The sequence below is a fragment of the Mchenga conophoros genome, linkage group LG7, assembly GCF_057382185.1.
Source record: "Mchenga conophoros isolate Kocher_MC1m ecotype Shallow Benthic linkage group LG7, M_conophoros_male_GT1.1, whole genome shotgun sequence".
Taxonomy (NCBI): Eukaryota; Metazoa; Chordata; class Actinopteri; order Cichliformes; family Cichlidae; genus Mchenga; species Mchenga conophoros.
The window spans coordinates 14,195,087-14,221,993 of NC_140532.1; the positions used below are offsets into that span (position 1 = coordinate 14,195,087).

Below are 26,907 nucleotides of genomic sequence, written 5' to 3' on the forward strand. Positions count from 1 at the left end.
ACAACTGTTTGCATGCTTCCTTTCTTCCTTTGTTTAATGTAGGCTCTCATTACCACGTGGTGGTAACAGATTGTTTGAACTGGAGAGAAAAGCCATTCGAAGCTAATTAAGCAGCCATTCCAGGCTCTATTCACAGGCAGAGGACCGAGGAGCACAGGCATTTGTCAGCGCTTGACCCCGCGTGGTATTGATTGACAACGCTGCCGCGTGAATGACAGGCTTGGCGCCGGCGGGCCAATAGGAAGCCGGCGAGTAAGTGCGCCGCGCGGCCATTGGACGAGAGGCCTTAAAGCCGCAGAGGAGTCCCACGTGGGGGCAGAGCCGAACCTTCAAAACAAGGCGCAGAGGCAGCGCTCAGACATGGCTGATGTTCATATCACACAAAGGCAATCATCTCCTCTTCCCCCGCTGAGCAACTATCATCCAAATGCTGATAGGTAGACGAGCGGGTATGTTGTTCAAGAATCTCGAAACACTTACGAGAAATTATATCGAGACGCTCCCGTGGCTTCAATTTTGGTGGGTGTCGTCGATCGATTGGTCATTATATTGTGCCCTTCACGCTGTGCGTGTAGGAAGAGGTAGTGATAGTGGTGGCGAGAGGGAGGGGGGGTTAAACCCGGATATTTCTGGTTTTGCCCGCTACTTTGTATATTTCGTGTTAGCATTTCTTCGTATTTTGTAACCACGTTTTACAAGAAGCACTCCCCTCATCCGTTTTTCTGAGTGTGGGGATAAAAATTCACCGTACACCCCCACCCCTCCTCCTCCCCCGTCCCGCTGGTGGTCTTACCCCCTCAAAAAAAATTCATCATCTTATGTCGGAGGCGCGCACACACAGTGAGGGGGAAAGGAAAACACCCTAATGAAGCGCGGATGTGGAATTTGTGCTGTCTCTGTCAAATTTGGATATCATCGTCGGCACATCAATGCCTGCTGTTGTTGCTGTTGTACACGGTGGGACGGACGGATGATGCCTTGTGGATCCGCGGGATGATGTCATGTACCGTTGCACCCCACGTGGGGGCCGTCGCTCTCCGATAGGCAGATGTGGCCGTATTCCTTCCGAGTAATGCGATTGGACAGATAGGCGCTTTCACGGCAGTTCAGCCCTGCTGCCTGTGTGTGGCAACCGGGGTAAGCTGGACAACTGGGGGAAACGCGAGATTGTGGAGAGTACCATGTTACGTTTTTAAAGAATCTCCAACCTCTTCGAGTCGGAAGACAGATTTTGGAAGCATATTTATTTATTTTTTTCTTCTTCTTCTTCTTCTTTGTGGGATTAACCAGCCACAGAAGGCGCACATTCCTCGGAGGTTCGCGGTTGAAGAATAAAGTATAGTTTAATCGAGCCCGACCGCACTAAAAATTTTCTCCCAGCCCGGCTGGGTGCGTTCTGGAGAGAGCGAGGGAGAGAGGATGCTTGACGAAAACTGCGTCCACCAGGCTTACATTAGGAGGGATTAAACGCATGAATTATAGCCTGCTCAGTATTTTCTTCGGGAGCAGAAGTCGGACGGACGCTTCGGACTCACGCACGGGTACGTATTTACAAGAGCTGTTGATTTCTTTCTTAGTTTTTTGTCTAATTTTTGGGCGTACGCTCGACCCCGCTTCCACGACTCTGAGCGGGAGTCAAACAGTAGGTGCAAGCCAGCGGCTGTCGCTTATGGCCTGCCTGTAGACGTCCTACGGACCGGGTGAGGGGGCGGTGGTGGTCATTTCACAAACAGCAGTCAGTTTCCGTTCTTTTTTTTCCTTTTATTATTATTATTTTTATTAAAGAACGAAACGGATCTGAGCATTAAAATTGCACGGCGGATAAGTGGCTTCTCCAACCTCGTCTACGTGTTGGCATCATGTTAAACTGCACGTTGAGATTTGTTAGGATATCGAGTCTGACCACTGACCGAATAAGGTCATCAAGAAGACAGAAGCGCTCGACTGTTGTGCTGCTTCCCTGACTCGGCTCGAACTGCTGCGGTAACTGGGACTAGTGTGCTGTGGTGACTACTTACTTATTGGTAAACAGTGTAAAGTGTATGTGTGTGTGTGTTTTTTTTTTTTCTATTTTATTTTTACGGTTATAGATTAAACCGCGTCATTTCTCAACACAGGATTTTCACGACCTCCCTCCCCCCCCTCTCCTCATCCCCTGCCTCCCCCCTCCCTCACTCCCCTCGGCCCTGTCTGCTGAGACTGGTGTGGCTGTGAGCAAATTTCACCCGTTTTGCCAAAGGACCTGTACACTGGAGGGATAAACAAAGGATACATTTCAAGATGTATCCACAAGGCCGACATCCGGTAAGACTCGCTTCACCTATACTTAGAGAAGATTGCATATTTATTACAAAACACTGGTGCTGGTGTATGGTTCCTGCCTGTGCCGTGTCCTCCCCCACGTTCTCCTGAAACATGCCCTGCAAAGCGTTTTCCGCTCTTAATGCAGGTCATCAGATTTCTGTATGGGTTTCATTACAGTGCATTTATGCTTCATCGGAATTTGCAGTCAGTACTAAATGGATGCAGATTGTTTGTATGCCTGGAGATATTTACTCAGCCAGACACTTGCATATGACTGTGTCTGAACGTGAAGACAGGTGGTGGTAGTGGTGGTGGTGATTTGAATTTCTTTTTTGAAATTACATTTCATATTTGGTGTGAAAGCTAATGTGTTATTACCCCCTGGAGGTGTGAATCAGACCGACCTTGTGGTAATGTCTTCCCGCAGAGGAGATGTTATCCTAAAAGCCTGAGTCTAAATGTGTGAACTGTTCAGCTCTCCTTAGCAGGTCACAATGCAGAATAAAACTTTCTCTGTCTCTCTCTTTTTTTCTTTTTTTTCTTCTTTTTACAACCACTTTTCTTTTCTCTTTCAGGCTCCACATCAGCCTGGCCAGCCTGGCTTCAAATTCACCGTAGCAGAGTCTTGTGACAGGATTAAAGATGAATTTCAATTCCTCCAAGCCCAGTATCACAGGTAATGATTATACTCAAAGAATGGCAGTGTCAACATTTACTCTATTGGATTTTGAGGTTAACGCTAATATTTGACTGTTGACTTCTGTAGGAGCATATATGTTTGTTTTTTTAAAAGCATCCCCGTTTTTATCCTGTGCACATCTCTGTTAAGTGGTTAAGTGATTGAAGTGCCACAGACGCTTGAAAATGACACCTGGTCTCCTATTTTAAGTCTTAAGGTGGAGTATGACAAACTGGCCAATGAGAAGACAGAGATGCAGCGCCACTATGTCATGGTAAGATTGTGTTACAATTGAAAGCAATTATGGTTTCCAGATTGCACGGCTTGTTGAAGATCTAGTTGGGGTGGAGTGAGACGGGGCTATTGTGATCACCTATGTGGTTGTTAGGGCGGGCTGAGTGGCAGGTACAGGCCTGTGAAAGCCCCCCCGTGGGGGTTGATGTAGCAGGTTGTTACAGAGGAGCGCTTCCTGACAGGCGGCCGGCAGTGGGCTGCCGCTCCATTATAGCATGCCCCTGATCTCCAAGGGTCGGCTGCAGTGTTGCCCTCTGTGTGTGCTGATCTGATTATTCTCCTAGGAGACTCCACGCTCAGACATATGCATGGCCATAAATTAGGTGTGAGCTGAGGGCGGAGGCCCAGAGCAGCGTGTGGGAAAATACACCACAGTAAACAAAATGGAGGACGTGGAGCACACTGCAGTCTCCTTTATACTCAGCTTCTTTGTAAACCTTAATCATTAGCTTGCTTTTTTTTTTTTTTTTTTTTTAAAGTAGCCTTTTAGAAAAACATAGGTGTGCCCCTGACGCAAAAATTAGCTCAGACATGACACACTAAGAAGGCTATCCCAGGTAAACACACCGGGAATTATTTAAACCAATGCATGCAGCCTTAAATTAAACTTCTTTTTTTTTTTTGCTCAGAGGAAAACAGCATGTCGGCCTGACAAGCAGGAGGTTAGGTAAACATGTTGGGAAGTATCCCACAGCCAGCGCTTGGTGTCAGGTTACGCCATGGCTGTGGGGCTCTGATCTCAGACAGAATGGCTCTCTTGTTTGAGAGTAATTTTCGAAGAAGCTAATGGACTGAATAATGCATTGGCCTCATCAAATAGACGCTGACTGGAAAGCCATTTCTGCTCCGGCTGCCACTTGTGGGCTCGGCGGATTACATTTCAGCCAGACAGACTGACCTGGCTGGAAATAAGTGTTGAGCAACCGCGTTACTCTAAGTAAACAAACATCACAGGGATCTGAGGGCTTAAGCTGATCAATAACTCTAACCCTCTCTTTTCCGCCCACACTGCAAACAGCGAAGCATTGATTTATTGGCTATTCACTCTGAGCTGCTCAAAGAAATCCTTTTGTTATCTGATCTTATAACGTATCTCCTTTTCCTGTAAAAACACTTTTTATATAGGCGTTATAGTGTTCAAACCCTGACCGTGATGGAATCAGCGCAGCGATAATTACATTAAGGTTACGCCAGTCTCATGAGTGTAGAGCGCAAAAACACTCGCCTGTTGTTACACGTAATAAATATCATCAGATCTTGTAACTGCGCTGACGTCACTAACCACAATTAAATCCCTGCTTTCATTTCAGTATTACGAGATGTCCTACGGGCTGAACATTGAGATGCACAAGCAGGTACGTATCACAGTGCTGCTCATATTTTTCAGCTCATTGGTTTTCCACGGTGTCAGGGGATGTCAGATCCAGGCGGAGCCACTTACAGGCTGTGAGCTGAACTGAGCATCAGTAATGGTCTGAAAACAGGCAGATCCACTGCACACAAACAACAACACAACCCCAAACTTCTGCCGCAGCTTGTACAAGTGCTGTGAGCCGTTATTGGAAATTTGCATATGCTGTGCATCCGGGATTTGACTCAGCTTTCTGATAAGATTAAAGGTAGACTTTGGCAGGCTTAGCCTTTTGACTTAATGATTAAAAAGAGAGGCCCTCTGATAGGTCAGTATTTCTTTTTTTCAGGATAAAGTAATTACACCAGCAGAGCAAAAGTCCTTTAGTCACTTCTTTGTGGTCTTATCTTTATCAGAAGATCCTATCTTGTATGTCTCCGCAGATAAATCGCACTGAAGTGATAGAGATTGTGTGAATGAGTGACATTTCATTGTCTATGTTCCCGCGCCCCCCTGCGACTGCCTGGCTTGGTTATAATGACAGCGTTGGCGACACGGTGGGTTGGCGTGTTAGGGCGATCCATCAGTGTCTGTGCTGTGTGTCACACTTCCACATGTCTGTCAGGGCTCAGGCCCTTCTGATAGCTTCTGTCAGGCACTTATCGCCAACCAGAGGAGAGAGGTGGGGGGGATGGTATCAGGAGACAAGTTGGAGAATAGAGCTGGAGGCGGGGCAACAGCCCAGCTCTGTGTAAACAGGTTAATCGACTGATCCATTTTAGCGCCTGACTTTTATCAGGAACCTCAACAGAGCTGATGGAAGCGCTTGAATAATTCATCAGTGGGGCCCTAACCTGCTGAACGGCGTGTTTGTGAGCAAACAGTGTGGGTCCCGTCCATGCAGCTCCCCCAGCTTACAGCTCAGGCAGGGGAGGAGGAGAAGATGGGGAGCGGTTAACAGGCAGGGTTGGGATGGATTATTGGATGCACACAGGCATATTATTTTCCTGCCAGGAGATTTATTCCATGGTGAGGAAATTCATTCCTCTAACTGTGCCTTTTTCATTACTGTGCAGGGACATAATTCACATTTCAGAATGCGTACACGGGCAAAGCTTAGACTGACGTTGGTGGTGTTATCTGATCCCTCTCTATCAGCCATGTCAGTTTGTCGATGCAAACTGCTAATTTCTGCTGCATGATGTCAGCTGGTAATTATCTTCATATGGTGCTTGTTTTCCAAGAGCTGCATGGGGTTTGGGGCTTGTATGGTGCTAAGAGTCAATCAGATTAGGTCGTTACCTACGGCCGTAACGCAGCCATGTCTGCAGGAATCATTTGCTAAGTAGCAAAGTATCTGCCGTGGCGAGCGCCAAAGCAAACTTGGTCAGCCAACAGGCTGTCTGCAGTCTTCATACAAAAGAGGCGTGCAGTGAAAAGTGGTTGGAGGAACTGTGGCTCTCCAAGCCATCAGTACTTCCATATCCCCAATCTGTCATGTGGGACTGGACTGCAGTGTAATAATTTCAGGGTGTGAACTGTTGGGTGTCAGTTTCACTTACATAAGCAGAAAAGTTACTTGACTGTACTTTAAGATGTGGCGTAACAACAACGGTTATGTTCTTATGCTGTTTTTGTTAGAATAAGTTTATTGTTTTTTAGATTGTGTCATGCTTTGTTTAGGAAAAAAAAACACAGCTCGACTGCTGCAGCTGACAAGACTAATCACAGTAGTGACTCACGTATTCATTTATGCAGCTTTTCAGCATTTTTCAAATCAATACCAATAACTTTAAATGCCAATTAGAAACTAATTCTGGACTCACTACACTTCTTTATCAAAGACTGGTTTAGTGGAAGCATCATTTTTTGGCTTAAACAAACTCTGATGTCTTTCTTCTTACTCTGAAAACCTGACATGAGGCAACGCTGTCAAAATTGCCGAGCCTCTAAATGGGACTAGTCAAGTATTGTTTATAGATGGATCATGTGACCAGAGCCACCACTTGTTTTCGCTCTACATTTAATACTCATCAGTGTCTCGAGTCCATTTTCCCATTGCTGATAGCAACAGGCGAATACCTCTCTGCACACCATTGACAAGCCAGCCCGAGAGTGCTCTTAAAGTGGTGCTACACAGGTCCGAGTACCTGTAATTGTGTAGCGGCAGTGCAAAGCCAGCCTCTCAAGGGCCAAGCTGTCATCTGCTTAAAGTGACAACAGCCCAATTTTTATCTGCCGGCAGGGGGGAAAAAAAGAAATCCTCCCAGCTCTGCACCGTATCTATTTTGACAGCAGTGGCGAGTTGAGTTGTTGCCTTTTCCGTGTATTTGCATGTTGTGCTGTGAGAGTGTAGAGACTGCCAGTTGTTTAGGGCAGAGTGGATCAGCCACCTCCTGACCTTTCCCAGCCAGCTGTCACCATGACACTAAGCTACAGAGGAATGGGCCGTGCGCTCGAGGCCTTTCTGCAAATCCTGTCAAATGTCCGACTGCTATTTACATGGCTTATCTGAACAAACATGGATTATACGGGTCCTGTCGCTTTTCGACCATTTCTGTGGGGCTCCTTCAGCTCTTTCTAGAACACTTACTACATTGCATTAATACCAGCGCTCGTAAAACATTTATCTTTATTACCTGTAGGTCACATTTATTGTGTGCCAAAGGGGACCGCGGTTCAGTCTCTTTCTTTTTTTTCTTTTTCTTTTTTTTGTCTGCGGGCAATAATCAAGTTATAGTCATTGTTATCTTTTGGACTATTGTACTTCCTGTGACACATGCTGCCATATATTTGTTTGGCATTATTGCATCTGATCCGCGGCTTCATCTGATATTGCATCTTCAGCTTGTTGTTGGTTGTCCTGCTGGCTTGACTGGCTAAGTGGCTATCCATGTTGCAGCTTGGGTCAGCAGGTCTCGTTCTGTTGGACATTACTCTCCAATCTCTCTGGCTCTGCTTAGAGGTAATATGTCTGGCTGCCAAAACTGCCTGGCATTTCTGCCATGTGTAATAAATAAGCTAGCGGTCTGCAAAGTACATTGTGTGTGCTGCTGCTCCAAATGAAAAATCAGAGAAAATCCCTGTGATGTGTTTGTGTTCTGCAGTGGCCCTGGGTTGAACTGCGGCTCATAAATTCCAAAGATGATGTAGCTTTGGCGCTGTTATTTTTCTGCTCCCAGTGCAGAGCTTGAACCTGAAAGTCTCATCTCCTTTCCCTGGAAGGAGAAAGAGAGGCATAGCAGGCCGGCTGTGCAGTGTTTTTACAGGAGACTGGAGGGGGTGGGGGGCGTGGAGCATAGCCCCCCGCCCCCGATCTTTCCCCGCACACCACCTCCTACTGCTCTTTTTATCCACCATTCATTTGGTACGTTCATGTGATCGACAGGCTGAAAATTCAATTTAATGACCTGCCTCCAAGCACGTAATATGATTTTAAAGCCTGTTACGGTCAAGCAGAGGTGCCATTTGCATAATGATCCCAGCAAGATAGGGCTGCAGCCGTTGCCATGGCAGTTGGTAGACAAGCAGAAGAATGGAGGCAGGGCGTCGTGGATGTTGGGAGGCTATGAGGTTGGTGGGCTGGGTGCTTGATTGCAGTGAGAAACGGCTTGGGCTAAAGCTGTAGCTTTAGCAAACGCCACTTACGACACAGGCTGCTTGCTTAATGGTATTGATTGAAGGTGTCTCCCCTACAATGTTATTACCGTTTGTCTTTGCATTCTCTGCAGTCCTAATTGTTAATGTAAATTCCCCACACCGTTACATGTAAGTAAACAATGCGCTGTAGTTAGTAGGCCTTCCTTCCTGGGGTGTGGTTGTGTGGTTTAACTCTGAGGTTAACTGCAGGACAGCACATTCGCAGATGAGGGGAAGAAGGGCAGAGTGAGAGAGGATCCTCTCAACACAGCAGCACTCTGCCTGCTCATATCCGTTTAGCATGGAGTGCACTCTTAGCACAGCTGTGCTCCATCCCCCTGGGCTCTCCTAATGTTTTAAATATTTCAAATGTCAATATCACGCTGTTTAGAGGATGTTGAGTCAAGCAGTTCTGATTGCCGCAGTAATTGACTTAATCGGTGTAAACATTAAAGGCGGGGTTATATGAAGTCACTGTCTCTTTCATACTTTACCGTCTCATTTTGCTCCCCTTTCTTTGTTTTCCAGACGGAGATTGCCAAACGGCTCAACGCAATTTTAGCTCAAATTATGCCTTTCCTGTCACAAGAGGTGAGTTTTGAGCCCGGTTTCCAAACGGTGTCACAGTTTACTACTAAAGCAACGCCACTTATTGTTGCCTGTACCCTTAAGATAATACTCCTTGCTTTTGGGAATAATTGTGGTTAAGAGCATTTTATCTCACCTTTATAATTTTAGTGTTGCTTTGGAAAAAAACTGTGAAATTCATAGATGAGCAAGTGTGGATGTGTGATAAATAATCTTTTGCAAATGTCTGTCCACAGCACCAACAGCAGGTTGCTCAGGCAGTAGAGAGGGCTAAGCAGGTGACTATGACTGAGCTGAATGCCATCATCGGGGTACGTGGACTTCCCAATCTGCCTCTCACCGTGTGTATACCCCCTTTTATTCCTTTATTTGACCTTGGGTAGGGGCAAACCTTCACATCAAATTCATATACCGAGTAGTCTGAACTGTTGAGTGAACACATTGTAATACACCACTTGCTACACTTATAGTGCAGATTTGCCTCTTTTTAAATCAAATGTGTCATCACTATTTTTTTTTCATTTCATGACTTATTTTTCACTATTAAATTCAAACGAAACTATTAATATTGGCAACTACACCCCAAAAACAAACCAAAAAAAGACTCATGCATTGCTTTAGCTTTGGCCTCGGTGGCATCTTCAATGCCTTGTTGTGTGTTGATAAATGCGAGCCTGAGAGCTCTCGAGATCCCCCTTCGCAGCTCGTATTGCTTTAATTGGCTAAGGTTTTAATGAGGAGCCTCATCTCTCACAGTTGACCTGGATTGCTGTGGGAATTAAAAGGCTGAGGGTGAACTAAACACAGCCAGCACTGCAAGCTAACTGAGACAGCACAGACAGTCGTCAGCCACCACGGCTCCGCTGCACAGTTCTTTTCACGCCACGGCAGCGAGCTGTAATCCGCTGCATTCATCGTGGCTTCCAAACGCCATCTGCTCCTCATTGATCAGCTGTGCTGACCCTGGCGTGCTATAATGAAAGTGATTGGTTTCACCTGTGATAGAAAGCTCAAACTGTCTGTGATCTTGTGACTACTGTAGACTCTCCGGCGCACACAGAAGACTAGCCTAAAGGCTCACTTGATGACTGGAAGCACATATTGGAATTCAATTAATAACCCCCTTGGTGACCTTTTGTTCCTGGATAATTGCTCCCTAGAATTTGCCTCAGTGGGTGTCTTGAGGTGATGGAAAACTGTTTGTTACTCCTCTGTTGGACTGAAATGGATGCTTTATTACAGTTTTTGGAAGAGCAGCTGCTGCAGTAGTTCCTAAGAATAGGAGATTTCACTAGTGGGGCTTTTTGTGTTCTATATGATTTTCACATTTGGAGCATCACAGTACTAGGATGTTGTACATTTGAATTTGTATTTTTCATCATCTGACTGTGCCTTTTTGGGCTTTCAAAGCATTAAGAAAACATTTTATGAGTTATCTGACAAGCTCAGAGTTTTAGTTTGTGGTCTTTTGTGGGAACCAGGACAGTTTTTATGAAACAGTAAAGCTCCCACCCGGGTCACTCAGGTCGCTCACGTCAGAGGAGGAGGAAATGTAACCACTGTATGTTTTACGAATACCTTGCCATTAGTTATTCATTAAGAAGAAGCTCTGTAGGCATGCCAAAATCCTCATGTATTTTGTAAAGCAAGGTGAAAGAGCGTGCCAGGTAGACAGGAAGCATCCAGGAGCCAGCTGCATGTCTTATTGATGGAGCTGAGGGCCATTAATAGAATGAAACTGGGGGCAGCTGCATGTGTTGAGATGAACCTGACAAGCAGCGTTTTCTGGCAGATTAGAAAATACCCAAAATATCCGCGTCATAAACAAGGCATTTTAAACTACACTCAGTTAGAGGAAAAAGGAGCAAAGAGTAGGTCTTTATCTTAGAATATTAAATTAGAGAAAATAGGCCAGACTCCTTTATTTATTTATTATTGTCTTCATTTATGGCCCCTGTAATGAGGGCTGTTGCTGATCAGCCATGCTTATTACCCATCAGTGCCTCATTAAACACAATGAGCAAGGATGGCTCTCCCCTGCCAATGAACTGGCTCCTTAATTTCCCTCATGGACACAATATTATAACACACTCGCTCTCTTAGGCTCCCAGACAGACACGGAGAGAGAGAGAGAGAGAGAGCTGTGTCTGTCTTGGGTACGTTTTGTAATTGGATTGACATCTGCCCCATGTAACAAAGCACAAGGTTGCAAGTTAAAAAGTTAGCTATTAGTCATGCTAGTCCTCTCTACTTCTACAACAGAAAAACAAAAAGAACAATGTGGATTATATTTCTAAGGACATATTTAAGCACTAAGTATTTTGTATTCCTGCTACAGAATTTAGGAGTTCCTGCTTAGTTAATGTATTTTTAATTATGTGTTAGGCCTGCCCACCACCGTCTTCTATGCGTCGCACTACCTCCCTGGTCATTACAAAGATTCTAATATTCCTGAAATGGCCATAAATGGCCACTGATTGAAATCCGTCTTGTAAAAAGAGAGAGGAGTGTGCTGTAACAGCATCTGAATTATTCAGCTGGCTCGTATACGGGTAATAAATTGCTGATGTTTTTATTGGTGTCTCAGCTAAGTATTATTTAACCTTGCTTTAAACTGCTTACTTCCATGCTGAGTGCCTTTTAACTCCCATCTATTTCCCTGTGCCTTTCAAATATTGATGCTGAGTATTGGAGGGTTGACTGAGTGCCAGCATGGGACCCCTGGTCCTCGCTCCCGCAGCAGCCTTCCAGACACACACTCAGAAATACACTCAAAGACTCAGAGTGAGAGGGAAGGCGTGCCAGCTTCTAGCACTCTGTGTTCCCGCAGTCTCTTAAAGTTTGGGTGCGCAAATGATTCATGTTCCGTCAATCCAGAAATGTGACTATGAGATCAGTAAACAGACACTGGATGTGTTTGAAAAGCGGGTATTGTTTAGCCCACAGACAGATTTCCACAGAGTTTTGTATTCTGATCGCTTAAATCACAGAGGCACAGGAGTTGTGTTGTTGCAGTAGAATATGTGCCAGTTTACCTTTAAGCATAATGATTTTTTTCTTTTAAGATGTGGCTGAAGCAGACTTTTTTCCCTTTTGGATAAAGTAGAATGAAAAATATTTCAGTTGTTTTCAATAATACACTGCGATTAGTGGGTTATTTCGATAACTTGAGCACCTCTGCCTCGTGTGTTACACATGCTGAGAGTGGTCAGGCAGTTATAGGTTTTACTCGCCTCAGCACAGATCTAGGGCTTATGCCACCCTGGCCTGGTATGGAAATAGCACTGAGGGGGATTGCTGTGTGTTCCTGACAGTAATAGACGTGTGAATGTGCTAATATCATCTGGGGTTTAGCCTCGTGCTTAGTTGGTGGTTTCTCCTCGCCCTTTTCCTCCAACCCATTTGTTGTCTGTCTGTCTATCTCCCTGTCACCTTACAGCAGCAGCAGCTCCAGGCACAGCACCTCTCCCATGCTGCCCATGGGCCTCCAGTCCAGTTGCCGCCTCACCCCTCGGGCCTGCAGCCCCCTGGCATCCCCCCTGTGACGGGCTCCGGATCAGGGCTGCTGGCGCTAGGAGCTCTAGGGAGCCAAGCCCACCTCCCAGTAAAGGATGAAAAGAACCACCATGATCTCGAACACCGAGGTGAGAAGAAGAGCTCGGCCCCATAGCTTTGTTAGCTAGTTATTATTTGCGAGAATCAAAAGGCATATTAATTTTAGCAGTTCTGAAAAGATGTTAAACTGACATAAACCAATTTAGTGCTGAGTGCTTCTCACTCTCACAATCATAGGGTCCTTAGGTGAGGAGCACATCCTGTCTGTTCACATTCTGCCTGGGTAATGAGCTGGTACATTCCCAGCCCATGACTGCATAAGCTATTCAGCAGCTCCAATACACGCCGATAAGAGGGGCCTTGTGCCCTGCAGTTGATTGTCACACATTCGGCTAGAAGCATCTGTTATGATGTGCTAAGTGACTTGTTTTTCTCTTTGCTCCGCTTGGTTTCATCTTTACCTCGGACGCCACCGTGATGTCTGCGACACAGAGAGCACGGTAAGTTTCCCGAGCCGCACTCGTTTTGCTTTTTTGTAATTCATCACATTTTCATCTGCGCTGCAAGTGTCAAGTAGAGCCTTCCATCAGTGCATGCATATACTGATTTCATGCGGTGTAATCTGAGTTCAATAAAATGATTAATGGAAAATGAGGTCTGGAATATAAATCGTGTGTGTTTAATCCAGAAGGGGAAATGACTGGTATCATGTGAGATAGATTAGAAGCCTTGTAATTTCATCACAATTAAAGAAGGGCTTGGACTTCCCCTTCTTAAAGGATTTATTTGATCCCTTCTACTGTCTCCCTTGTTTACCAGCTCTCTCTCTTTCTTCTTCTTGGCATGTGATGAATATTTATGAACACAAATGGAGTGTTGTTTTGTTTTTCTTTTCTTTTTTTTCTTCTTCTCCACCTCGTCTGGCTGGGCCTGCTAAAGCGTTATATTTGAAATGCTGCGATCTATGATGGCTTGTGATGGGCCTGTGAGATTGTGTTTCTGTAGGCCGGGCCAGCTGAATAGGTGCAGTCATGTCTGAAGAAATGGAAGTCCTGGGGCGATTAGCGGGCCTGTTTTGTTTCTGTGCTCTCGTCCCTGGTCATCTGATAGTAGAATGGTGACTTTGGCTAATGAGTCACGCTAAGCATCTCTTTAAAGGTCAGCCATTATGCAGACAGTGGCTTTTTGCCCAGACTGCTAGTCCATCAGCCATTGTTCACTTCTCTGAGTCGCCGCTGACTTAGTCCATGTTTTCGCTTTGGTCCTCAGATGAGGGACAGAGAGAATCGGGAGAACTTGGCAGTTTACAGGCAAGTGGCAAACTCCTGTGAAAGCTGCTGGACACCTGCCTAAAGCCTCCCATTCTTTTGGCATTTAGAGTGAGCTGTCCCAGCTTGTGTGGGCAGGCTCCATGAAGAAGCACCAGTCAGTCCCACGCTGCCGTGCCCACTGGCAGGATATAGATTCTCTTTCTTTATCTGAGCTCAAAGCCTCAGCTGACATGGTGCCCAAGCGCACTACGGCAATCAATGCCCAGCACCCAAAACATATAGGTTCTCTCCCCCCTCTCTCTCGCTTTACTTTCGTTTTTCTCTCCTCCCATCTCTATCTCTCTCTCTCTCTCACGCTCAGCCTGACTGACTCCGGAGAAAAGGCCCTCTGTTCAGCTACAACACACTGCTCATGTCCCTGTGAGGCTGTTTGTTGTCCAGTTATGAGGAGGAGGGAGCCCAGCTCGGAAAACAAGCCCTCCTCCATTCAGTTCAGATAACAGCCCATTCTGTTGTGTGGCCAGGGACAGGCTTGTGTGCGAGATTGGGCTTGGCTGGTGTCAGGGTACTGTTTGGAGCTGGCCTACAGCTGCATTTTAAGAGTCCGCCGTATCCATCATTGTGTGAATAAGGCATTTTTAGTGTTTGGATTGGCACAGTGTGTTCTCTGTGAATTTGTAATGGATGAGTGACTTGCTGCGCTCTCTTACAGAAGGAAGACAAAATGGTAATAAAGTGTGTTTGGTTTTTCCCCTTTTGCAGAATAACTCAATATCCCCATCAGAAAGCTTACGCACAGCCAGTGAGAAGCATCGCAGCTCCTCAGACTACAGCTTGGATTCTAAGAAACGCAAAGTGGAGGAGAAGGACAGCATGAGTAGATATGTAAGTCCCTGAAGGAGTAGTTCAGCATGACGGGGAAATATGCTTATGCTTATGAATATGCTTATGAATGGTGACTTAAAAAATTGCTTTAGGTTCACAATTTAATTTAAAAAACTAATGAAGTTTAGACCAGAGAACAACATCCCTGGAGTCTGTGCTTTAATTTTTCCCCATCTGTGTGTGTTAAGTTAAACGATTACTAATTATTGTTACAGGACAGTGACGGAGAGAAAAGCGACGACTTGGTGGTCGATGTGTCCAATGAGGTGAGCTGCACAGCAATTGTTCGTAGCACATTGATGTGACATTGCTCTTATGTAAATATTACTGGTGTGTTTCTCCAGGATCCTGCCACTCCAAGGGCAAGCCCAGCCCACTCACCACCTGAAAATGGTATTGACAAGCCCCGCCCCCCAAAGAAAGACACACCCAACAGCCCCGCATCAGTGGCGTCATCTGGAAGCACCCCTTCCTCCAAGGCTAAGGAGCTCAGTCATGTAAGACATCAAAAGAGTTGTGGACAAACTGGGACAGAAAGGGTTTTAAATGACAATTGCCGAGAGACCAAAGGGACATGTGCAAATAGATCTAGGACGTTTTCTGCAGTGGATTAGCAGTGGCTGTCTGTGCTTTAAGTGCATGACTAAACGTCAGGGATAATATTGTCCCGCATCAGGATCAGTCAGGTCTTCTCTGTTAATAGCTCAATGTATTTAACTATTCCAGGATTTTTCCCTCTTCCTCACTAAAAGATTAAAGCCAAAGCAGTAAGGGGATAAAAACGTCCCCATCTCCATTGTGACCATAATAGGTTTTAGAATAAATAGCAGTTTATGGCTCTGCAGGACTATGAGGGTTGTCAGAATTAGATTGGATTAAGTTCAGTTTGCTTTCAAATTGTCAGTGCACAGTGCCTGGTTTCCGGGATTGTGATTGTGCTTGCTCTCTCGTTCCCTTGACAGAATGACAAATCCTCCACGCCTGGTCTCAAATCCAACACCCCCACCCCCCGAAACGATGCCCCCACCCCTGGCACCAGCTCGACTCCTGGGCTCAGACCCATCCTGGGCAAGCCACCAGGCATGGAAGCTCTCGGTTGGTACCATTCTCTTCACTTTACAGAAACTGAGATCTTTTTTTTCCATTATTTGCAAAACTGTTAGGCCACAAACCGATCTCCATCTCCTGTCTTTGTCTACAGCAGCCCCAGCTTTGCGCACACCTCTATCCATTGCAGGGTCCTATCCTACCCCCTTTGCTATGATGGGCCATCATGAAATGAACGGAGGCCTGACTAGCCCTGGGGTGTATGCTGGTCTGCACATCTCCCCTCAGATGAGCGCTGCAGCAGCAGCAGCCTATGGACGCACTCCCATGGTAAAGGCTTTCCCTTTCCTTTTCTGTAGTTTTGGATCATCTAAAAGTCATGTACAGGATGCAATGAGGGATTTTACTCTGATAACAGTTGAGTATGTTAGTCAAACATTCCCATATCATCTTTTAGGGGTTTGATCCTCACACCCACATGAGAGCCCCGGGCCTCCCAGCCAGCCTCACATCTATTTCTGGCGGAAAACCGTAAGTGTCTCCCTAGATATGTTGCAGATCAATTTTTTTGTAACACAGCTGATATCAAATACTGACAGGCACGTGTCTTTTCCTTCAGAGCGTACTCCTTCCATGTCAGCGCAGATGGTCAAATGCAGCCTGTGCCCTTCCCACCCGACGCCCTCATTGGTCCCGGTATTCCACGCCACGCCCGTCAGATCAACACACTGAGCCATGGTGAGGTGGTCTGTGCTGTCACCATTAGCAACCCCACACGTCACGTTTACACTGGTGGCAAAGGCTGTGTCAAAATCTGGGACATGAGCCAACCAGGCAGCAAGAGCCCCGTGTCCCAGCTGGACTGTTTGGTGAGGACCTCATCAGCTTTTCTTAATGTTTACACACATGTTATTTCATTCAACACTAGAAAAAAATTAACAAGCCAAACACTTATTCACATAGTTCAGATTAGGTTTGAGGTTCAATCTTTGGTTTATTTGTTATGACAGGACGTTTTTTATCCTCCGCCCATGATTTGTTTGTTTCTAAAGCTCTCCCTAGCTCCACTGCCTTGAACATGTATTGATTTGCTTTGTCCTCGGTGCAACAGAACAGGGATAACTACATCCGCTCCTGTAAGCTACTGCCTGATGGTCGCACATTGATTGTCGGAGGCGAGGCCAGCACACTGACCATCTGGGATCTGGCCTCCCAGACACCGCGGATCAAAGCTGAGCTCACCTCCTCAGCCCCGGCGTGCTACGCCTTGGCCATCAGCCCTGATGCCAAAGTCTGCTTCTCGTGCTGCAGTGATGGAAACATTGCCGTTTGGGACCTGCATAACCAGACTCTCGTTAGGTCGGAAACAAAACTTTATTTCCAGTATGTGGGCTTGAGTCAATTTAAAAGATAATGTCAATAACTGTCTGTATGCCTTCCGATTTTGATTTTAGGCAGTTTCAAGGTCATACGGATGGTGCTAGCTGTATTGACATATCCCATGATGGCACTAAGCTGTGGACAGGTGGTCTCGATAACACTGTTCGCTCCTGGGATTTGAGAGAGGGTCGACAGCTGCAGCAGCACGACTTCACTTCACAGGTACAACGCTGCATAATGCAAGGGGCCAGACCTGGAGTCTGTTTTCCTTTCGGCCGAAGAACTGTCTGTAATTATTGTCCTGTTTGATCTCCAGATCTTTTCTTTGGGCTACTGTCCGACTGGCGAGTGGCTTGCTGTGGGAATGGAGAGCAGCAACGTGGAAGTGCTCCACCATTCAAAGCCTGACAAGTATCAGCTCCACCTGCACGAAAGCTGTGTCCTTTCCCTCAAGTTTGCCTACTGCGGTATGAACAAACACACAAAAAGAGCATCAGATAAAGCTGACCGTATTTAACTGTGAAGAGCCCTTTGCCTGTCCTTATTAGTGCCTTTTTTAAAATAGCGTAAATGCTTGTTGTCATCTCAAGGCTACTCTTCATTTGTAGGTACTTTTCCTATTACTTGTTAGTGAAAAGTGTCCTGATGGCACTTTTGTTGTCTTTGCAGGTAAATGGTTCGTAAGCACCGGGAAGGACAATCTGTTGAATGCTTGGAGGACTCCTTATGGCGCCAGCATATTCCAGGTATGCAGATCAATGGACTCTGTCTGTAGCCAGGCCAAACGTACACACAGATCTCTAAGAGGAAGGGCAAAACGACCGCTGTCTGACAGGACTATCCTATCAGTGAAAACTGAACCTGAATTATTGACCTGACAAAGACGCCTTTTTGAGGCCCGTCAGGCCAGAAGTTGATGTCAGTGCAATCTAATCTTGCCATGAAGTCAGCTAATTTTCACCACTTAACTTACTCAGCAACATTTAAGTTTAACTGCCTCCAAGATTAAAGTGTTTTTTGTGTGTGTGTCTGCTTTTCTTTAAACAGTCCAAGGAGTCCTCATCTGTCCTGAGCTGTGACATTTCTGCAGACGACAAGTACATCGTGACAGGCTCTGGTGACAAGAAGGCCACTGTGTATGAAGTGATCTATTAGAAGAGACTGCTTTGGATCGGAGCATGCTCAGGAACAGTAGACACTTCCTCCATCCTCCTTCCCTCACACAGACAGCATGGATGTTGCCTGCAGCTCCAAGGTGGATGGGCAGGAAGTTTGGCAGTGCCAGACGAAAATGGATGGTGGTGTTATTGTGGCACTGGATGCTGTGTCCTTCGGCTCTGCCCTTCCTCACTCATACAACTAACACTTGTACAGCGAGTGCAGTTTCCCAAGGCACCGAGAAGAAAATAATGTCTTGCTGTTTCTGTTTGTTGGATATTTCTTTTTTTATTCGTCCTTTTTAATGTGGAGATAAAGTTCCATGACACAAGTAGAAGCGGCGCTTCGCTCTGGAGCTTCTCCTTGGAGGTCCTGTGAAAAGTGTACATAATGGAGTAATAAAAGGCCTTTTATAGATTTATATTTTGGTGTCCAGTTACGCTTGTGATGGTTCTTTCTTGTTCTCTCCGTGATTTTCTGTCCCCTCCGGGGATGGAAATTAGATTAGGACTTTGTAAGAGGATATTCTATTTCAGTTTTTTCCCCCTCCTCGGCTTTTTTTTTTTTTTTTTTTTTATGTTCCTTGTCCAAAATGACCTTTTCGGAAATCTAATTTGTATTTTTTTTTCTCCCTGACAAAGGCTTTTTTTTTCTTCGCTATTTGCTGTATCACAGACATTTGTCCCATGGATTTTTGCAGTCGAGAATTCTGGAAAGGCTTTTTTTTCTGTAGGGAGGAAAAAAATCATGGTTTCCAGTTATGTTTACCCTTTTGACCCTGATCAGCAGAATTTCAGCTTTGAAATGAAGACCTTTCACTGAACCCTGGCTCCTGTCTATAACATCAAAATGGATTTATATCAACTGTCGGATTGATGGGTTTTACAGAGAAGCAGCTGTGACTTGAGCTCACTCTGTTGACTCAACCACTGTATGAAAACTTTGCTCCACTCTGCAAAGTTTAGCCATCAGTCTATTAGAGATCGTTATTGCCGCTTGTGTTTGCGAGCCTGTGACTGATACGCAAGACTTGGTTACTCATAAAGGACGCAGGCAACGCCATTACCACATTCGACATTTTGGGTGTATTCTTTGCTTTCTTCAGTATTTCATAATATTCACTACAATCTTCTCATAGACGGGAATGGTCTCATCATAAACACAAGTTAAGACTGTGTAGCATACATGTGGCATCATCCATAAGGACTGTACAGCTGACAGTTGTTGATAAATCAATAAACTGTTTTATATAAAATTTATCTTGACTGGATTTCTGTAGTGCTGTGGTCTCGCTGTGGTAGATTTCCAAGGATTAGTTGGAGACTTTGGAGTAATATGGTTATTAGCTCTTTTTTTTTGTAAAGCATTAAATTGAGTGTATGACTGAAGATGAAGTTGCCAACAGAATCCACTTTAGCGTCATGACCAAACATGCAGAAATAGCTTAACTACCTGCAAATCTAAAGCTTTTTTTCTTTTCTTTTTTTTTAAAATTTAATCTCAACAGGTGTATGTGCCCAAATGTTACTATTATTTGTTTGGTTAGGCTCACTTTAAAAAGAAGAAAAAGCCTCCAGAAAGTTACTGAAGAACGCAGCCTGGCATAAAACCACGTGTCGTTTTTGCACTTTGGTTTTTGGATTAAACAAACAAGGCATAATGTGTTAATTGGTAAGCTTTAGAGGAACTGATAAACAGATTTTGTTATTGCCAGACTGTCTAAGGCTACCCGTTTCTCCCTTGCCTGTCGGTTCAAATTTACCAAAAAACTCCTGGCAAGAAAGATGCCAAACCATTTGTTTAAGGAAAGAAGCTTAAAGTCACTGATTAATATTTGCTTTTACAGTGCGGCCAACAGTGGGTGTGGTAAAACACCTAAAGCACTTACTGCTGTTGAGGGCAATGCACCGACATGCTGAACGTCTCTCGGGCTTGCTTTTTCCTCTTCTAAAAACTAAAAATGCAACCTCAAAGTCCCCCTTGTCCTGTGTGTTGCTAGTGAGGGATCTCCCTTGCTCTAGCTTGCATCTACATTACATACAATCTTATTCACGGGCTGCTCTTGACAGTAAATGGAAGCACATCAGCAAATTGCTGTAAATGCATTCAGATAGGAGCTGACAACTGTCTCAGGAGAACCACAGACACGATAGAAAAAACATTCTGGGTGCAGTTAGCGAGGGTTGCTATGGACCTTTGCCATTGGTTTTAACTCAGAAGATTACAGAGCTTGCATTAATATTTGAGGGATGAACTTGATGCAACTTTCAAAGTCGCGTTGTGCTGTACCAACTGTGTTCACTGTCACGGCTAGTGACTTTTTTTAGAGTTTGGATTTATGCATGGTGGCAGCTATGAAATCACACGCCCATCACAGAGTGATACAATAAGGCAGAGGTTTATGAAGTACCACTTCAGAAATATGACGTAAACACTGCTCTCGAGTTCCCTTGAGTGGTCTTTTGGTAGTTGAATACTTTTGGGCTGGACGGGTGAATGGCCCAATCCCTCCACTCCAGAGCAACGCTCTCCTAGGACTCTGTGCTTGAAGCTGTGAGCCCTTCATATGGCTGCCTCTTCAAACATGTTGTTGTTAGATTATAAAAGCGGGGCCGGATGCTTTTAGCATGGAGCCAGCCGCCATGCCCCGCTCTCACGGGCTCATTTGTTAAAGGCTATAGTCTTTCTTTTCCCACATTGCTGAAGTGTGTACTTCCTGTGCGCATTTGTAGCTCAAGCTTCTTGCTCAAGTACAGTTTTCTTCCTCACTTAATCAAACAGTGGAATATCTGCAGATGAAAGGTTGTACCTCTGAGTGCCTATTGCAGGACATTGAAGGGGTCATTGTCTCGCCTTCCGCTGATCTACCTCTGAATGGAAGGCTTTCAAACAGGTTCTCGTGCAAAAGCCCATGGTGCTCTGTTCTATTTAGAGAACGGCAACAGTGCAGTGTAAGGAAATAGAGTGGCCTAAGTGTTTTACAGCAGCTCTGTGGATAAGAACGTGGTCCAGTTCTCTTCTTCTCTTTTGCATTGTCAGAGCCAAGACTCAAAGACAATACAGAAATTCAAGGGTGGTCTGTAATGCCAGTGTGTGCACTGTGTGAATGTCTTTTTTTCTTCTTTTTTTTTTTTGGTTGTATTTTGTTTTGTTTTTTTAGCTTTAACTCTCAGGCACTGATCACAGTCCACCAGATTTCTGGCTGGTTCTTTTGGCTGGCATTCTGTTTTCTACCCTCCCCCATCCATCACACAGAGAATCAGGATTTATTTATTTATTTTTCAACAGCGAGGGACTGGCACCGTGCTGAAATGCAGAATAATAATCCCCTAATCACCTGAGTATTGCCAGTCCTAGGTTTTATCTGCAATGGACGTGAAAGCCCCTAGTGCCTAGTGATTACAGCATTTGATCTGGGTAATAATGTCTTCACTGTTGCCCTGCCTAGGGCCCGAAGGCAGCACAGCTCTAATCCACAGTGCATTCTAGTGGAATCGCATTACACAAAGACCACCAGGGTTCTCCTCTAGAGGGGAGGGGTGTGGGGGGTTAAAGGAGGAGGTTGCCATGGAAACAAGCTTCTCTTTCTCTCTCTCACAGACACACACGCACACTAATACATCACACGCGCATACACACATACTCTCTCCTGGGACAGATAAGCAAAGGACAGGTTCTGTGTTTACTTTCCGCAGACCCTCCAATCCCCGAGCAGGCTGAGCCCTGATAACACGAGGCCTGTACAGCCAGCGACCACTGACAGCAGATAAGCACTCCAGCAGAGCAGAGCAGTCATCACCCTCCAACCAGGATGAACAAACCTGGGAGACCCGGATTCATTTGGATTAGACTGGATTGCTGCTGCCACCGCTGCCGCCGCTGCTGCTGCTTTTGCTGTCGCTGGTGTGTTCAGACTACTGATGTTCACAGGACTTTCTACATGAGAACTTGATGCCGCACTTAATCCTGTGGCGTCCCAGAGTTTAGTCAGAGGACACGGCCACAGTAGTGGACTGGGAGCTATTTTAGACACTGAGGTCAAAGGAGTGTCTGCTCTGGGCAGGTTTACGTGGCTGCAGTTAGAGAACCGCGGAAAAATTTCTCCTAACATGTCCCAGAGACAAACACCACACATTATTAGTATTCTGCTTCAACATTTGTCCATGTGTGCTGTTTTTGTAATGGAGAAGGTTGGAGATCTGTGAGGACATTCCTTTATATTGGTTCCAAGTATCCACTAAAATCCGGTAATTCAATACCAGGGGTAATTAGATTTGTATGATAGTAATGCCCCAAGAAAGAACCAACACGGTCTTTGATGTTGAGATCAAGACGGCTACAAGTACTTCTTTATTATGTGCATTATGCTAACATGCTAATTATTTTTCCACACACATTCTTTGATTAAAGCACAGCTGGAGGTGTATAAGCAACATGACTAATTACAGAGGAAATGGAGGTACTGAGCTAAAGTGGTGGAAGCTGGATTTCCCTTTGGCCCCTTCTTCTCACTGTTTACTTCTAATGCATACTTCATTTCTTTTGAGAAAGCCAGTTACCAGCTTTGACCACTTACTCTGAAATAATAGAGGGGGACAGTGAACAAATATAAGGTTTGTAAGCCTATATTTCCTAAGTAGTTAATATTGATTCAACTCTATATGCCAACTGTGTATAGTAGCTTCTGTTTGTTGTTCTCTGTGGGATAAGATATAGTTGCTTTCAGTGACAGTTAACCACAAAATACAGGGCATATTCATAAGGATAATATTATCGACTACTTAGTACAAAACATGCAACAAGTAGTCTTCTCTCTAAACTTTACAGCACCCTGTGGCTTTTCCCTAATATATATCCCACTTGATATTCACAACTTCAGATTCTGCAGTGAAGCCTTAGAAGGCAGGTGTATCTTGCATGCACTGTAAATGCTGCTACACAGGCCTGAAGCTATACTTCACATTATTCATTACTAAGAAATTTAAAAAAAAGGGGAGCTTTGTGTTATATCGGTCCACCTGCCAATCTGAATATATTTATTATTGGTTTTCAAAATGAACAGAAGCTCAAAATTAAATTTTCATGTATATGTACACACGTGTAAATAGGTATAAGGTAAATAGCTAAAAGTGAATTTAATTGTCACTTCACGTGATTATTTGAGATACAACTCCTTTAGATAACTAGGTGGTATAACTTTGATCAAATCAGCTAAAAGGTAGGGGTGAGCATTCACTGGGCACCTTTCTAGTATTCGAGTAACTCATGATGTTCAAGAAAACAGTTTGATGTGATCTTTGTGACATGCTGTGTCATCCAGACATCGAAAAACAGCTGCACTCTGGTCATAAATAGATAGACATGGTGAGCAATAATACTCAGGCAGGCTGTGATATTTAAAATATCATAAAATGATACTAAGGGGCACGAGAAAAGATCCCCCACACCATTATTAAGATTAGCATGAACGCATGCTTTCATATCGTTTACGCCAAATTCTGACCATACCACCTAAATGTGACAGCAAAAACATAGATTCATCAGATTAGATAATGGTTTTAGAATCTTCTATTTTAGAAGCCTGTGCAAACTAGCCTCAGTTTCTTGTTTTTAGCTGACAGGAATGGCCACCAGATGTGGTCTTCTGCTGCTGTAGCTCATCTGCTAAAATGTTTGACTTGTTGCGCCTTCAGAGACGCTCTTCCGCATATTGTGGTTCTAACAAATGGATATTTGAGTAACTGTTTCCACTCTATCGGCTTTTCTCTTCTGACCTCTGAAAAGTGCTGCTCAATGGATATTTTTGCTTACCATTTTCGGTAAACACTAGCAATGGTTATGTGGGGAAAATCCCAGCAGATCAGCAGTTTCTGAAATACTTTAAGCAACCACATGAAAGTCACTTAAATCAATCCTTTTCCCTGTTCATATTCTCAGTTTCAACTTTGGCAGATCCTCTTGACTATGACTCCACGTCTACATGCACAGAGTTTGTGCCATATGAATAGCAGATATTTGCATTAACTGCAATATCTAATCATTTGTCCCAAAAAAGTGGCCAATGATTGTTTATCACCCAAACACAGGTACTGGATGATATGAAATATTTTAGAATAACAAAAATATATTAATTAATTATGTGGAGGAAAAAGCATTGTCATTCTGAACAGATACCTAGCTTGAGGTTTTGTTTGTAGCTTTCAACACGTAGCTCTGTCTCTTCTCCATATGTTAGCTGTATTCGCTCCTAAGCAGCTGGAGTAGTTTATAATAGGGGTGCAACAATACACAAAATTCACGGTTCGGTTCGATATTTTTTCGATACAAAAAAAAAATGTTCATGCCTTTTTAATTTGTCATTTATTAAAATTATAAATATCTATTTTAACTCAAAAGTACAGTTTTTAAATTTAACCCTAACCCTAGCGCGCATTTTTTATTTTGACAGCGAATGCGCATGTGCGGACCACTTATGTGCACCCCTGGTTATACAGGGAATGCAGAATTATTAGGCAAGTTGTATTTTTGAGGAATAATTTTATTATTGAACAACAACCATGTTCTCAATGAACCCAAAAAAACTCATTAATATCAAAGCTGAATGTTTTTGGAAGTAGTTTTTAGTTTGTTTTTAGTTTTAGCTATTTTAGGGGGATATCTGTGTGTGCAGGTGACTATTACTGTGCATAATTATTAGGCAACTTAACAAAAAACAAATATATACCCATTTCAATTATTTATTTTTACCAGTGAAACCAATATAACATCTCCACATTCACAAATATACATTTCTGACATTCAAAAACAAAACAAAAACAAATCAGCGACCAATATAGCCACCTTTCTTTGCAAGGACACTCAAAAGCCTGCCATCCATGGATTCTGTCAGTGTTTTGATCTGTTCACCATCAACATTGCGTGCAGCAGCAACCACAGCCTCCCAGACACTGTTCAGAGAGGTGTACTGTTTTCCCTCCTTGTAAATCTCACATTTGATGATGGACCACAGGTTCTCAATGGGGTTCAGATCAGGTGAACAAGGTGGCCATGTCATTAGTTTTTCTTCTTTTATACCCTTTCTTGCCAGCCACGCTGTGGAGTACTTGGACGCGTGTGATGGAGCATTGTCCTGCATGAAAATCATGTTTTTCTTGAAGGATGCAGACTTCTTCCTGTACCACTGCTTGAAGAAGGTGTCTTCCAGAAACTGGCAATAGGACTGGGAGTTGAGCTTGACTCCATCCTCAACCCGAAAAGGCCCCACAAGCTCATCTTTGATGATACCAGCCCAAACCAGTACTCCACCTCCACCTTGCTGGCGTCTGAGTCGGACTGGAGCTCTCTGCCCTTTACCAATCCAGCCACGGGCCCATCCATCTGGCCCATCAAGACTCACTCTCATTTCATCAGTCCATAAAATCTTAGAAAAACCAGTCTTGAGATATTTCTTGGCCCAGTCTTGACGTTTCAGCTTGTGTGTCTTGTTCAGTGGTGGTCGTCTTTCAGCCTTTCTTACCTTGGCCATGTCTCTGAGTATTGCACACCTTGTGCTTTTGGGCACTCCAGTGATGTTGCAGCTCTGAAATATGGCCAAACTGGTGGCAAGTGGCATCTTGGCAGCTGCACGCTTGACTTTTCTCAGTTCATGGGCAGTTATTTGGCGCCTTGGTTTTTCCACACGCTTCTTGCGACCCTGTTGACAATTTTGAATGAAACGCTTGATTGTTCGATGATCACGCTTCAGAAGCTTTGCAATTTTGAGACTGCTGCATCCCTCTGCAAGATATCTCACTATTTTTGACGATCAACCTCTCATATGTTTAAGCTTGCTGCAGGAGATTTCACTTGTCATGTTTGCATAGTAAGCTAACGATTGATAAGACTATGTCAGAAGAATTGGTACATAAATTATCGTCACTCACCAATCAGTGCTGTCGCTCTCTATACACAGTTCGCGCAATTGCAAAGTGAAAGCAAAAACATGCGCAAATTCAAACGCGATTTCAATATGTCACATATTGACAGTGGCTCACCGACGCCAATGACATAATTACCCAACTACATTTCCGAAAGAATGCAAAAGCATTGACATATATTTTTCCTTCCTACAATATTCCGACGGGCAGGGAAGAGATAGATTTTGGTAGCCCGACTGGAAAAATCGCTAGCCCTGGGACGTTGGGCTAGCGATATTGCAAGCCCTGTATCTGATTGAGGAATCACTCATCTTTGGAAAAGAGAGTTTATTACAGAGAAATGGCTCTTTCCAAAATAAAAGCTATACTATACGCTTCTTCTGGGCTATATTCTCAGCAGCATATTAAACATATCAGGTCCCCATAAGGAGAATCATGTGCTAACGGCTGTCTAAATGACTCGGGTAAAGTTTGTAGCATGCTTGTTGTTTTTGTCTGCTTCCACTTGTCTTTGCACTAGGATAATGTCGGCGTAAATGTGCAGTCATATTCGTTGTGTTCCCACTAGTGCTGTCAGCGTTAATCTCGTTGAAATGACATTAACGCCACAACACGGCAAATCTCCATTAACGAGCTACCCCTGATCGCCCCGTGCGTGGGGCTATATGGCCAACACGTTAACGAGCTAACTGCGCTAACACACTATGTAATTGAGCATTGCGTGGCACATCCAACATACTGTTTTACTTTAGTCTATGACGCGCTTACCTTCAGGGTCATACGTCACATGAAAACCAAAATAATTCCAAACGCCAGATCTGAATGAGGGTGGGGGAGGTT

General features: G+C 44.4%; 1 protein-coding gene across 1 annotated transcript; it reads left to right on the forward strand.

Annotated features, from left to right (window-relative positions):
• The first annotated feature begins 871 nt into the window (after positions 1–871).
• On the forward strand, positions 872–19,406 carry tle3a (TLE family member 3, transcriptional corepressor a). Its single transcript, XM_085282295.1, has 20 exons — positions 872–1,541; positions 2,118–2,304; positions 2,880–2,980; positions 3,194–3,257; positions 4,588–4,632; positions 8,796–8,858; positions 9,092–9,166; positions 12,295–12,499; positions 14,394–14,566; positions 14,782–14,832; positions 14,911–15,063; positions 15,529–15,661; positions 15,768–15,943; positions 16,071–16,144; positions 16,233–16,482; positions 16,725–16,972; positions 17,068–17,215; positions 17,310–17,460; positions 17,663–17,739; positions 18,041–19,406. Exons 2-20 carry the CDS (start codon positions 2,281–2,283, stop codon positions 18,146–18,148), a joined length of 2,319 nt encoding a protein of 772 aa, XP_085138421.1. The 5' UTR covers positions 872–1,541; positions 2,118–2,280; the 3' UTR covers positions 18,149–19,406.
• Positions 19,407–26,907: the final 7,501 nt, after the last annotated feature.

What these genes read in the sequence shown, in the direction of transcription:
- tle3a (XM_085282295.1), top strand. Translation starts at nt 2,281, where the DNA reads ATGTATCCACAAGGCCGACATCCG. An exon ending in TCTATTTCTGGCGGAAAACC is followed by an intron (nt 16,145 to 16,232) that starts GTAAGTGTCTCC and finishes CTTTTCCTTCAG; the next exon opens with AGCGTACTCCTTCCATGTCA. An exon ending in CATAACCAGACTCTCGTTAG is followed by an intron (nt 16,973 to 17,067) that starts GTCGGAAACAAA and finishes TTTTGATTTTAG; the next exon opens with GCAGTTTCAAGGTCATACGG.